The 14,365-nt window shown below is 54.0% G+C and overlaps 1 protein-coding gene across 4 annotated transcripts in view; it reads left to right on the top strand.

Annotated features, from left to right (window-relative positions):
* CDH22 (cadherin 22) overlaps window positions 1–14,365 on the top strand; it is a 137,593-nt gene that overhangs the window by 109,345 nt on the left and 13,883 nt on the right. For all 4 annotated transcript variants that reach the window (XM_070472717.1, XM_070472715.1, XM_070472716.1 and 1 more), the window contains exon 8: window positions 3,759–3,895. In XM_070472717.1, the coding sequence (XP_070328818.1) occupies window positions 3,759–3,895 (137 nt within the window). The remainder of the gene's footprint in view (window positions 1–3,758; window positions 3,896–14,365) is intronic.

The raw sequence follows: 14,365 nt of genomic DNA, 5'->3' as shown, positions 1-14,365 counted from the left end.
CCCGCAGACCAACACACTGGGTTGGGGGGCTCCTTCGTCTCTGGTCTTACCAGGCATTTCTGAATTGTCATTAAAATAACAATAGTGCTCACTCATAGAGTCATTTTCCTGGAACCCAACTAGGCATCTGTCCCCCAGCTAGGCACATAATCCTCCCAACTACTTACAAGATAGGAGTAAAATCACTTTTCCATTTTCCTTAAAATTAAGGCTCAAAGAGGAAGTGGCTTGCCTGGGGTCATTGTGGATCCTGCTCCAAGTCTGAGCGCCCACCTCTTGTACCTTCCAGCTGTAACACAGCATCACACACACGCACTGACCACCTGCAACACAGACCAGACACACAACTTGAGCGCCGCCAAGTGACGGCCTCAAGCCTCCCTCGCTGCCCCCCACACCTGCCAGGCCACGCTCCTTGCCACGTGCCGTGCCTTCCACCCACCCCTCTCTCTCGCTCGCTGGCTCCCTGAGCTGGAACAAAGCCCCCTGGTCTGGGCAGCCACACCGACCTGCAGCCCCCAGTCTTCAGCTGGAAGATGGTGGCTCCCCACACCACCCCCTCCCTCCCTATGGCCTTGGGAACAGCTGCCTCCACTTAGAATCCATCCCCCTCTTCCCCTCCAGGAGGAAACAAAAGAGTAACTGGGAGGAAAGAGAAGAGAGGACAGAGGTCTGAGCAGAGAGAGGAGAAAGAAGAAGGCGGTGGGCATCCTCCCATCAGCCCTGCCTCATGCCCAGCCCCGACCAGGTGATCAGGGACCCCTGACTCACTCAGGGGCCTCTTGGACTCACTTCTACCTGTAAAATCAAGAGGAGGTCTCCATGGTTCCTTCCAACTGAGCCGACACTACTGAGTCTGGTTCTACCTCCTTTGGACCCAAACATCCAGCAGTTCAGGCTTGGGTCCACAGTGACCCAAGACTCCATGCATTGCTGCTTTGGATGGTTCAATGCGCTAGAAAGAACTCTGGGTGTAGGGTCCCAAATTGGGGTACAAATTCCAGTTCTCTGACAGTCCCCGTGCAACCTTAGGCAGGGTTTTCACTAGCCCATGTGGCACGTTTCGTAAATAAGAAAAAGGTCCTCCTTTGAGAAGATGCTCCCTGAGCTAGCACTTGTGGCTGGGCAAGAAGAACACCATCTGGTCTTCATCCCCTCTACCCCTCTTCAGCCTAGTAACTTTGCACAGGACACAGCCTGCACAAGCATACTTGGCAGCCCTAAGCTTGGGAAGCTGCCTCTCTCGTCCTCATCTGCAAAGTGGGTTGACCACACATCAGCCTCACAAGATGCCAGGCAGGGCGGGGCCTCATCTGTCTCATTTGCCATTTTACCCCCAGAGCTTAGCACAGAGTGGGCTTCCCCTGTGGCTCAGTTGGTAAAGAATCCACCTGCAATACAGGAGACCCTGGTTCGATGCCTGTGTCGGGAACATCCCCTGGAGAAGGGATAGGCTACCCACTCCAGTATTCTTAGGCCTCCCTGGTGGCTCCGCTGGTAAAGAATCCGCCCGCAATGTGGGAGACCTCGGTTTGATCTCTGGTTAGGAAGATCCCCTGGAGAAGGGAAAGGCTACCCACTCCAGTATTCTGGCCTAGAGAATTCCATGGACTGTATAGTCCACGGGGTCTCAAAGACTGACTGACTTTCACTTTCACTTTAGCACAGAGCAGCACGGAGAAGGCATTCAGGTAATGTTTAGGCATACAGGAACGAAGGGAGGGATGGCTGGCGGAAAAGTAAGCTACAGACTGTTAAGTGTTGTCCTGATGGGAGGAATTATCATCTTAGATCTGACCCATACACTTTCACCCAGGTCAGGAGGACCCAGGCTGATCAGGGCCAAAGAGGATGTGGGCTTAGCAATTTAGAGAGAGGAGGTGGCATTAAACCAGGGATTCGGGGGGCCTCCCTGGTGGTGCAGTGGTTGACTCTTCACTTCCAATGCAGGGGATGTGGGTTTAATCCCTGGTCAAAGAACTAAGATCCCACATGCTGTGTGGCATGGCTGAAAAAGAAAAAAACCTAGGGCCTCAGGAGACTAGCTGTAATGCCCACTCTACCCTCATGCCCAGCCCTTTGCAGCCTGCCACAAGCTTCCACCTCCACTACTACAGTGAATATGAAAACAGTAAGGGCTGTCACCATTGCCCAGTTCCATGGATTACCTCCTCTAACCCACACCAGTGAGGTATGAATCACCCTATTTTGCAGACAAGTAAACAGAGGCCAGTGAAGTCCAGTGCCTAGTCCAAGGTCACCCAGGTGTAAATAAGCAGAGGATTCAAAGCCAGCTCCACCTGCTCCCAGAGTTCTGCAGTCCCACTGTAGAACTACCGCTACCGCTACCGCTGTGTTCAGTAGTTTGCTACTCTTGGCGACCCCATGGACTGTAGCCCTCCAGGCTCCTCTGTCCATGGGATTTTTCCAGACAAGAATACTGGAGTACGTTGCCATTTCCTCCTCCAGGGGATCTTCCCGACCCAGGGATCAAACCCATGTCTCTTGCATCTCCTGCATTGGTAGGCATGTTCTTTACCACCGGCTACTTGGGAAACCCCTCCCACATGCACTGGGTATCATTATCCCCATTCAACAGATGAGGAAACTGAGGCCTGGAGTGGTTTGGTAATGCAGCCAAGGCCCACCGAAGGGTCATCTCAGGGTTTCAATGTGGGGAGGGAAGGGGGTGTTCTGGTGTCGTCCTCTCCGTGGGCCTCAGTGTCCGGGCTCTGGAAGATGCAGGAAGGGCTTGTTTCCTCCGGCTGGAGAAAGGGGAAGGGGTGCCCCGCCCCACCAGGCTCCATTGTCCCCGCTGCACAAAGAGCCCTTGCTTGGCATTCGGGGGCCTTTGTAGGCCGCGCAGCCTGGCGGCGCCCCCGCCCGCGTTATCAGCCCGGGGAAGCGGCGGACAGAGCTGGCGGGGCCTCTCTGGGCCGCCGCCGCCCGAGACATGTGTTGGACACGGGCCTTTCAGGCCTGGAGCCGCCGCACAAAGGCCCGGGAAGGAGGCGGAACAAAGGGCTTTTTCACGCGGCAAGTGAAAAGCCGCAGATTAGCACGGGCGCGCTGCGCTGGCGGGGAGGGGCCGGCGGCCAGACTTCAGACCCCTTCCCGGCTCAGCCCGCGTTCCAGGTCTGGGGCCTCCGGAGAGCCTCGGAGCGGCACAGCCAACTCCCTCCCTCCTGCTCAAAATCCCTCTAGGCTCCCCAGGACCCCCAACGCCCTGAATTCTGCACTCTGCTTGTTCTCAAGCCTCCTCCTCCGCACTTGCCAGTTCTGGCCGTTTCTGCACCGTTTGCCGTCCCCTGAATGAGTCTCATTAGCGCAGTTCTCACTTTGCAGCTTCTGTTCCCCATGCCTGGAATGCCACCCTGTCCCTTTCTCAAGCCCAGTTCTAGGGTCACCTCTTATGGAAAGATAAGAATCAAATACCCCGTGAGTGCTAACTCTGCTGGGCCCTTTACCTTCTTCCCGCCTTCACAACGACCCCGAGATGCAAATTATTAGCCCCGTTATCCAGCTGAGGAAGCTGAGGCTCAGAAAGGTTGAGCGTTGCCCATGGTCACACGTCAGGAGCCCAGTGCAGCTGAGATGCAAACTCGGATCCATTTCCACTCCTCCTCTGCCGGAAAGGGTCTCTGCTTCCTGTGTCTCCCAGGCAGGTGGTTCCTCTTTAGGAGGAGGCTGGAGGGACATGGGCACCTGTTCCAACGGCGCCAGGACACCTTCAATCAGCCCTGACCTGCTTCTCTTAGGTACGCCATCGACCGCGAATCAGATTTGGACCAGATCTTTGATATCGATGCGGACACGGGTGCCATCGTCACCGGCAAGGGGCTGGACCGAGAGACGGCCGGCTGGCACAACATCACAGTGCTGGCCATGGAGGCTGGTGAGCCAGGGGGCGGGGCGAATACGGAAGGGAGGGGCGATGACCGAAGGGTGGGGCTATGGGCGAGGCAAAACCCAGGGAGGAGGGGCCGAAGGCTGGGGGCCAAGGCAAAAAGTTAGAAACTGGGCAGAGCTGAGGTGGGGGCGTGGTCGGCAAAGGCTGACCCACAGGAACGCAGACCTGGGAAGGATCCCAAGCCAAAAAGGCAGGGCCCAGTCTTGAGTTTGGCTTTCTTCCTTCAGCTTTTATTGAGCACCTACTATACACCAGTCCTTTTTATAGAGGCTGGAGCTATAGCCCCTAACAAGATAAAAAAAGAAACACCTTCTTTCTCCATGGGCTAGAGCTAGACCTTCAGCAAACTTCAAGAAAGGGTGTTCACATGTCAGCTGATGCTAAGTGCTAACAAGAAACTGGAAAAGAAGAAAGCAGAGGAAAGGGATTAGGAGGGAATTGTTTCTCTTAGGGTAGGCCTCTCTGCGAAGGAGACTATTCAAAGGAGAGCTCGAGAAAGTGAGGGAGTCATGCTGCCATTGGAGGGAAGAGAGTTCTGAGGAGAGAGAACAGCCAGTGCAAAGGCCCTGGGGTCATAATTGGAGAAATAGCAAGGAGGCCAGTGTGGCTGGTGAGGGGCAGAGTGTCTGCCATTACAGGGTCTTTGGACTTGACTCCAAATGAGGCGGGAGTTACTGAGGGGTTTGAGCAGAGGAGGGAGGTTGCCTGACATGATACCTGTGGCTGCCGCGTTGAAAATAGATTGTCTGGGGGCTGCAGGGCAGGGGCGGGGTGGGGGGAAGGAGCAGGGGCTCAGCTGGGATTTGCACGCAGCAGGTCCCTGAAGATGCGACAGTGGCCTGGCCCAGGGTGATAGCCATGGAAATGGTGAGAAGTGGTCAGCTTTTGGAGGCAGACTGAAAATAGAGCCCCCTGGACCTGCTGATGGGGTGAGATGGAGGAAAGAGACGGAGGGTCAGGAATGACTCCGAGGTGCTTGGCCTGTGTTGAAGAGAGTGTGTGTGTGTGTGTGTGTGTGCTTGAATGTCACAGGCAGTTTGGTGCAGCTGGGGAGGCGTGTGAGCTGAGAAAGAAAGAGGAGGCCCTGGGACATGGAGTCTGGACAAATCAGGCCACGGAGGGGAGGAGCTAAGAGCATAGGGGTTCATGGCACCCCAGGAGTGGGGAAAGGGCAGTTCAGCAGGCCTCCTCCTCAACCAGAGCCACGCTGCCCGTGCCGGTGCCGGACCGGCTCCGCAAGCTCCCCGTCCTGTCAGCTCTCCAGGCCTCAGCAGCCAGCAGAGCCTCCAGTAACCGATGGTGACAGCAGGGATACTCAGTCTCAGCCTCGGTGGAAGTGGGCGCCATTCAGCCTCCCCTCTGCAGACCTGGGCCCCAAGGCCCTCCTGCCCCTTCAAGCCCTCCTGGAGGCGCTCCTCCTCCGCCTTCCCCGGCCGGTGCCTCCCACTTCCCTGGCCCCAGCAGCCCATTCCAGCCGAGGAAGTCCCTAGGCTGAAGTTCCCTTCGTCTCTTTCAACTTCGGTTTAAAAGAAAATACAAAGCTGGCTCAAACCTCAGTGCCTGCTGCTCCCGAGCCTTTGAATCCACTTCTCCACCGCATGAAAGGGAGATAACAAAGGTGGCTGGAGAGGAAGTGGCGGCTGGACTGGTGGGAAGGCAGCTCCCCCTCCTTACCTCCCTGAACCTGCTTCCTGGGCAGCCAGGGGGCCTGGTCGGGCTGCTGGGCAGAGACGCCGCCTCTCCCTACACAGAGCATCTCCCCACCGGCTGTCACACCGCCCAACGGCCCACCACTAGCCGGTTCCTTCTTGGGTTAAGCGTTGTGCTTCTGCCCTGTGAATCTCTTCCAGAAAGCAGCTAGAGAAGCATACAGAATCTCTAATGCTGCCATTTCACAGAGAGAGTGTGTCAGGGGACTCTCCCCAGCAGAGATTTTTACAGTGTTTGCCCAATAGATACTGAGCTTGATCCTTTCTAGCACATACTTCTATTGAATCATGATCAGTTACAGGTCAGCACCCATTTTATTGATGGGAAAATCGAGGCTCAGACTATTAAGGGCTTTGCCCAAGGATGTGCAGTGGCAGAGCCGGGATTTGGGGCTGAGTCTTCCTGGTTTCTTCCACAGCTTTGCTCCACGGCCTCCCTTTTCTTGGTACTCTGCTCTCTGGGCCCCACCCCTATTGCCCCCACACCATCCCAGTAACTGAGCGTGGGGAAGGAAAAGACTGGGCTAGAGACCACTCCCCTCGGAGCTGCAATTCACAACTCCTGCCCAAGTCTCACCGGGGATATTAATCAATGAGAAAATGAGTGGTTCCCACTTCACTGTGCTGGTGGGAGGATTAAATAGGATAGAAAGAACTTAGCCTGGTACTTAGTGCTCAGTTGATGATATCTATTCATCTGGACTCGGTGCACTTGCCTTAAGCACTCACTCTGTGCCAGGCGCTTTACAGTGCTGTGTTCGCTGAAGCTCCCCACTTATCAGACGTCGATTCTGCCATCACCCACAACGTATGGATGAGGAAACTAAGACTCGGGGAGGTGAAGTCATTTGTCCAAATTCCCGGCCCCAGCCAGTCTGACTGCATGGTCCGGCGTTCACCCAGCAGCCCCCGAGTCATATGTCTTTGGTGCCAGGCACGAAGCCAGGAGCGGCGCCAGCGATCCACCCGCTCCAGCTTCTTGCCCTCTCCATGAGACGAGGACAAATTGTTATCCCCACTTTACAGACTGGGAAGTAGAGGCTCAGGAAGGAACAGCGATGGCCCCGAAGTCACAGAGCCAGTCACTGGGGGGTGGGGGTGGGCAGGGCTCCCACAGCCAGGCCGGAGCCTCAAGGACAATGCCCTGGGGTCTCCCCACCCCCACCCCCCCCCCCCCGCCCCTGGTGCCCTTCTGCCAAAGCCTCTATTTGGCTTCTCAGAAACAGGGGACCGAGGCGGGGGTCCGGTGGCGGGGTCATGGTGCCCCGCCTGCTGCGGGTGCAACAAACATGAGGTGACAAGAATCAGAGGGGAAATATTTACAAACAGCAGCAGAGGCTTGTGAGCCCCTCTGAGCACGCAGCACTGAGGCACAGCCGTGGCCTGTCAGGCCGGATTACCTCAAAGACTCCCCAGCCACTTAGCATGCGGGCTCCCCTCTCCCCCGAACTTCTGAGTCATCCATTCTGCCCATGCAGACGCTGCTTCCACTGACATTATCTTTAACGTTTTGTAATCATGAAATATTAATGACCGATATTGAATTTAAAGTACAATTTGTGTCTGAATCCTTCAGTGGAAAAAAGGGCAGTTCTAAAGGGACAGTCTTCAGAGAGACAGGGGTGGCGGGCGGGCTGGCAGAGCCGGCGCTGGGGTAGAGGGGGGCGGTGTGCCAGGGGGCTGCAGCCAGCCCCCTCTTCCAGGCCCTAAACTGGCCTGGAAGGGTGGTCTCCGGCTGGACAGCAAAGAGTTAACTAGATTAGCTAGAGCTTCCCCATCTGGGTCACCCTAGGCCAAGTCACGATTTCACAGGCTCCTGATTTTTCCTTTCTGTCACAGAGCAAGCTTTATGATTTAGGTATGCATTGTGTGCCGACTTTGTTGATCTCTCTTCTCCTGGGAGAAGGACCTTCCATGAAGGCAGGGTCTCTTCCGTATCTGTAGCATTCACACCGGGCCTGGCACTTAGAAGGTGTGTACAAATATTGGGGTGGCCAAGAAGATCATTCGGGATTTTCCGTAACATCATATGGAAAATCCCAAACGACCCTTTTGGCCAAGTCAATACTTCCTGAATAGACGGTAAATGGTCTTGCCTGCCCAGTTAGGAAGGCAGGGCAGCGTGATAAAGAAACACTGCTTCTAGTGGTCTGACTCCCAGCTGAGAGTATGGACAGTCATTTTCCCTCTTCTTGCCTTGATTTTCTCACCTATGAAATGGCACCCTTTGGGATAGCTATGAGGATAATACCAGTTACTGTTGACTTTTAATCATGCATGCTCAGTTGCTTCAGTCATGTCCAACTCTTTGCAACCTTATGGACCATAGCCCTCCAGGCTCCTCTGTCCATAGAATTATCCAGGCAAGAATACTGGAGTGGGTGGCCAAGCCCGCCTCCAGGGTTTCTTCCCAACCCAGGGATCGAACCTGTCTCTCATGTGTCTCCTGCATTGCAGGCAGATTCTTTACTCGCTGAGCCACCTGAGAAGTTCGTAACTATTCATCATAGTGGCTTCTATTTATCTGAAGCTCACAATCTGCTGGATGTTGCGCTGAATGCTTTATGTAAAGTGTCTGCTGGGGGCCTCTTCTCACCCACTGGGCCCGGGCACTGGAGTCTGGAGGTTAGGGGGAAGGGTCTTGGCCTGTGACCTCGGGAGGTCTGATCCTGCTTGAACTTGCACTAGACAACACAGGGCAGAGGGGAGGCGGCGGGGGCTCCTAGGAGGTGCAGACAGGGGAAGAAGGCAAGAAAGCTTTCCCAGAGGAGGGATGTCTGAGTTGGGTCTCAAAGGTTAAGGAGAGTGGGGTTGGGAGCTCCCAGCAGAAAAACACCTGCGTGCCAAGGCCTGGAGGCTTGGCCGGCAGGAAGACCACTGTCTGTTCTGAGAAACGGGTGTGGCCGAGGGTGGCTGGGGCAGGTGAGATGAGCTGAGCACGCAGAAGCTCAGTGGGGGTCTCTACAGGAAGGGCCTCGGGTGTCCTGTGAGCAGCTGGCTGCAGCTGGACGTCTCCTGGAGACAACAGGGAGCCAGAGCAGGTCTTTGAGCAGAAGAGGGAGATGGTCAGATGTGCAGTCCCCTGCGGCCACTTGGGTTCATGGGGGAAGAGGGACGGGAAGGGGGCAGCCTGGAGCAGGGAACAGATGGGAGGCTGTCAGGAAGACTCAGCTGAGACATGTGCTGAGGGTGGAGGGCAGGCAGGAGGATGTGCTGGGGAGGCTGACTGTAGTGGTCTGGGGAAGAGGCTTAGCACAGCCCTGCATGGAAGCAGTTGCTTCAGAAGGCAGTGAGCTCCCCATCACCAGAGGTGTGTAAATCAAGCCTGGGTTCCACTTGGACCAGGTAACTAACTGCCAGGATACTGAGCCACCTAGGTACTTAACTGACCCCACCAGGAACAAAGACTTTTGTGAGGTCCATGGAGTCTTTGTAGGAAAGCCCAGAGTATTAGGACCAGCTCAGCCCTAAGAAGGAAAACTTCCTGCCACCAATGATTCCAGGGCCCCTATTTTACCCAGAAGTCCTCCCCTACCCTTTGGCAGATGAAACATCCCCACCTCAACAAGGTCAAACTTTCAGTCTCCATGTGGAAGCCAAACAGATAATCAAAAAGCAGAGAAGGGCGCCTTAACCTCACGCTCCCACTGGAGGTAAGTGGGGACCGGGCTGGGAGTGCAAGGCATCCGCCCCTGACAGCTCTGACACCCCTTCTCTGCAGCACCCCCACCTGCTCACCCAGTCCCCCTCCCCACCCTGCCATCCTGCCTGCTTGTCTTGGCCAGCTCGTAATTGGGATGATAAATCTTCCTGCCCAGCTGGGCAGTGCTAATCAGAGCCTGGTGTTTGGATGCAATTTAATTCCCTCTGGAGGTGGTGGGGGCGGGCAGAGCTGAGGGAACTGTGGAGCAGAGGGTCCAGGCTACCCTTGCACCACTGCAGGTGAGGGAGAAGGAGGTACCTTCCAGCAGCCCCCCACCTCTGTGGCCCCCTCCCTCCGCCCTGTCCCCACTTCTCACTCTCCTTCCCATGCCCACTCTTGCATCCTCACTTCTCTCTCTCTCCCTGGCTTCTCTCTTTCTCTGTGACAATCAAGGAGAACCTCGGGGTCCAGCTCCATTTGTTTTATGGATGAGAAAACCTTGGTCCACAGAGAGAGGCAGGAACAGGGTCGGACAACTATACTGCTCCCTCGGTGATGTGATTCAGGAGGGGATGTGGCCCCCACAAACTTTGTCCCTCCAGAGGTCTCGATCTCTCCCTGTCACTCCCCAGCAGCCCAGCACGGTTAGAGATGCCACAGACAGTGAAACCCATTCATTCGACAAATCTTTATTAAGCACCTACTGTGTGCCATGCAGGGGGGGCTGGGGAGACAGCAGAAAGCACAAGAGACCAAAAATCTGCTTACTTTCTAGTGGGGGAGATAGATGATGGGTGAATTTAAGTAAGTAAAAATATAGAGAGAGGATGAGACAGTTAGATAGCATCACTCACTCAATGGACATGAGTTTGAGCAAACTTGGAGACAGTGAAGGACAGTGAAGCCTGGCAGGCTACAGTCCATGGGGTCACAAAGAGTCGGACAAAACTTAGCAACTGAACAACAACAACAAAAATACAGGGATGTTGGATAAAGACTACAGAGAGAGAGCAGTAAATGGGATATCTGGTGGAATTGCAAGGAGCAAAGTAAAATAAAGTCATCAGAGGAAATCTCTCTGAGAAGACATCTGAGCAAAGAGCTGAAGGAGGGAAAAGAAGAAACTTGGACCGGAGGAAAAAGGAGAGAGGGGCGAGGGACAAGGCCAGGGAGGAAGATCACACAGGCCTTATGGGTATGTAGGTCTTGGACCTATAGTCTGATTGTCCAGGACTGAGGGCAGTCAAGGAAAGCTTCCTGGAGGAGGCAGAGACATTTGGGGCCTCAAGGCAAGCCGGCCTCAGGCAGCTAAAGGTGGTCAGAAAGGCCACATCATTTGATGGGTAGAAAGTCCCTGTTGTGAACTAGGCTCAGGTTCCGTTGATTGTCCCCTGTGAAACTTTGGGCAAGTTCTTTACCTCTCTGAGCCAGTGTCCTCATCAACACAATGGAGTAATTCAAATCAGTACCCCCCACAGGGGCTGACAGGATGAAATGAGGCAGAACAAGCCCTGGCCCTTGGCAGGTTCTCTGTATGTGTTTGCTGGTGGCCTTCTGGGAGGCACACATTCCTAGGAGTTCCCTAACAGGGACACCAGGCCAGGCCTTACCCCCTCTGCCTTTCCTAGTGGCCTACAGCCCTCCAAGTCCAGTTTGGTCCAGACACTATATTAGGAACGGCCAGGGGATGGGATCTTCCTTAGAAGGAATCCAGAGTTTTACTATCTACAGACTCCCCTCCCACCCCAGGACCTTTGCACATGCTGTTACTACTGCCTGGAGAACTCTTTCTTCCCATCCCCTTCACCTGATCACTTCCTAGTTGGATCTCAGCTTAAAGGTCCCCTGCTAAGTGCTAAGTAGCTTCAGTCGTGTCTGACTCTTTGCAACCCTATGGTCTTTAGCCCACCAGGCTCCTCTGTCCATGGGCTTCTGCAGGCAAGAATACTGGAGTGGGTTGGCATGCCCTCCTCCAGGGGATCTTCGCAACCCAGGGATCGAACCTGCATCTCTTACATCTCTTGCGTTGGCAGGCAGGTTCTTTACCACTGGCACCACCGTCCCCTACTTCAGGGTAAACGTCCCTGTGTCCCACCAGGGTAGGAGCCCCTGCCTCCTCCTCTCACAGTCCTGGACTTTTTTTCTCTCAATTCTTATCACAGTCTGGAATGCTGTCTGTCCCTGCCATAGACCAAGAGGCAGTGTTGATCTTGTTCAGTATTGTGTCCTTGGTACAAAGGAGACGCTCAAACTGTAATAGTCAGCAAAAAACAGAAGTCTCAGTTTCAAATTGCCCAGTCCGGTCCCCCATCTGTTATACAGAAGGGACTCTGAGACCCAGAGAAGCTAAGGGGCCTGCCAATACTGCACACTGGCTCTCCTGCCCAAGCCTGCTCTCTTTCCAAGGCACCCACAGAGTGGCCCACGCTTCTCAGCCCCTTGGCCCCCCAGGGCTCCACCTGCCACCTCCTCGGATTAATGGTGAGCCAGCTCAGAGAGGAAGCACCCGGCCGAAGCACGTTTAATTTTAATTTAGGAATCGGTTAAGACTGCAGGCCTGCTCAGCTCTGGGCTGTCAATCAGCCTTCCTCAAGGCTGCATCAATTAGTTTAAAAATATTGAATGTAATTTTGCCTGACACAACATATTGCAGCTACTGCAAAATATAATTTATTTTAGAAGAAGAAATAATTAAACTAATTTGCATGTCAGTCAGCTGAACTGAGATGCCAGGGGAGGGTGGGTGGGACCCCTGGGGGATCCAGCCCTGGGAGAGGGCGCCTACCGCTGGGTGTGGGGCGAGGTCAGCCTGGGCCTCCGTCCGAGCAGTAGCTGCATCTGGATGGACAAATATTCAGGCAGCGGAAGGGCCCACTGGCATTGCATCTGGACCAGGCACTGGCCTCAGAGTCCAGAGGCCTAGGACCCAACGCCAGTTCTGCCACTGACTCTCCTGTGGCTTTGGACAAAGTCTTACCCCTTTCTGGGCCTCAGTTTCTCCATCTGCAAAATAGGTCTAGGGAATTCTCTGGCAGTTCACTGGTTAGGACTTGGCACTTTTACTGCATGCACCTGAGTTCGATCCCTGGTCAGGGAACTAAGATCCTGCAAGTTGCACGGCACGGCCAAAAAAAAAAAAATTTTTAACAGGTTTAATTAAGACCTACTTTATGAGTTGTTTTGAAGATCCAATGAAAAATAAGAAAGTTTGTTATAAATTGAAACTTTCTGCATGAAGAGGAAATTATTGATGGATTTCTTGTGTTATACCAGAAACATTTAAGGTGGTAAAATTATGCATTATTATCAATTATTACAAATGATGCTGTGATCCATAGGGGTTTGGAGAAGCCAATCAGAGGCAAGATGTCCAGTTGGACCTCCCCCAGCACCTGCCAGTCGCCCCCGCCCCCGGAGTTTGCAAAACTTGCTATGGATACATATTATATAGATTCACCTGGAGCTATTAAAAAAAAAAAAAACAATGACCAAGTCTTGGGCATCAGTTCATTTTAAAGCAGGATTAAAAAAAAAAAATCGTATTTATTTGGCTGCATCAGGTCTAAGCTGCAGCTCATGGGAAGTTCATTGCATCATGCAGTCTTTCACCGTGGTGCATGGACTCTATAGTATGGTGCACAGACTCTCTGAGGCAGGGAGGCTTAGTTTCTCCATGGCATGTCGGCTCTTAGCTCCCTGACCAGGGATTGAACCCACGTCCCCTACATTTCAAGATGGATTCTTAACCACTGGACCACCAAGAAAGTCCCTTCCCAAGTGATTCTAGTGAGCCAGGCTGGAGACTGCCATGATGTCGAGAGCATGGGAGTGCTGCCTTTGGGTTGGCCCACGAGCTCTGGGGTTCCAGGCCAGCCTCCAGTTCAGGGGGTCTCTGAGATAAGCTATGTAGGTGGCAACTTTGGCAACACAGAGACACCTCTTGGCTGCCCAGCCTCTCAGATCTGAGATGCTCTCTCTTGCCAAAGGACTCAGGACTTTCCCAAGAAGTGACCTGTAACATTTGAAATGAGGAGCTAGGACAACAACGATACGGTAGCTTTGTAAAGTAAGGCTGTACTAACTAATCTTTTTTGACTAGCATTTCACAATATCTATCTGTATTGAATCACTGCATTTTACGCCTTAAACTTATACAGTGTTATATATGTCAATTACATCTCAATAAATTGAGATAATCGAGATAGAATTACAGCTCAATGAAGAGATGGGAGAGGCCCAGGAGAACTCAGAGGAATGATACAATAATGGGTGCTCACCAGCAGTGGACCCAAGCCTCCAGTCTGCCCACTGAGGATCTTATCTGACTTCGAGCACCCCTTCTGCATGGCCTCACAGGACCCTACCTCTGCCTCCAGCCCTAAACCGCCCCCCATTGAAGGGGAAGCTGCGCTCTCAGCCCCTACCCTCCCTCTGCCTCAGTGGGGAGAGAGGTGCCCGTTCCTGGCGATGGACCTCACCCTCCTCTCCTCCCCTCCTCCTCTCCCCACAAAGCACCCTCTGGCTGGCTGTTCTCCGGCAAAACGCTCTTAAAAATAACAGCTCACCCGGCATTCCCAGTCACGACTCCTATCTCTCGCCCCCGGAAAAGCCCCCTCTAATCGCCGAAGCGGCAGATCTGGGTGAGCTGAGAAGATAAGGCACCCCTGGCTAAGGGGAGCTCCAGAGAGGAGTCGGGGTTTGAGTTAATTAAGGACGCCCCCCCACCCCCCACCCTTCCTTTCCCTGACCCGGTGGCCACACCTGCCTCCCAATCTCCATTTCTGTCTTTATCAACACAGGAGCAGCTGCAGTCGGCATCCGATGGGGCCCTTGAGTTCACAGAAAGGAGTAGTCGACCACCCCCCTCATCCCCCCCAAAAAATCATGGGGTTCCTGGCTGCCTGTCCTTGATTGCACTGTTGGCTGGAACATGTCAGTAATGAACTCATGGCTAAGATAGCCAAGGACTCGGCACCCCTGAGCACTCAGAGGTCTGGGGGCTATAAAGGGCCAACGATCAGGGTGCTTCTCAGAAAGGACAGGAGGGGATGGGGTGTCCCAGAGCCCTGAGTCACTGAGTCACTGCTGAGAGGATCCTTCAAG

Source organism: Odocoileus virginianus, chromosome 9 (genome assembly GCF_023699985.2).
Source record: "Odocoileus virginianus isolate 20LAN1187 ecotype Illinois chromosome 9, Ovbor_1.2, whole genome shotgun sequence".
NCBI lineage: Eukaryota > Metazoa > Chordata > Mammalia > Artiodactyla > Cervidae > Odocoileus > Odocoileus virginianus.
This window is presented reverse-complemented; position numbering and strand designations above follow the sequence as displayed.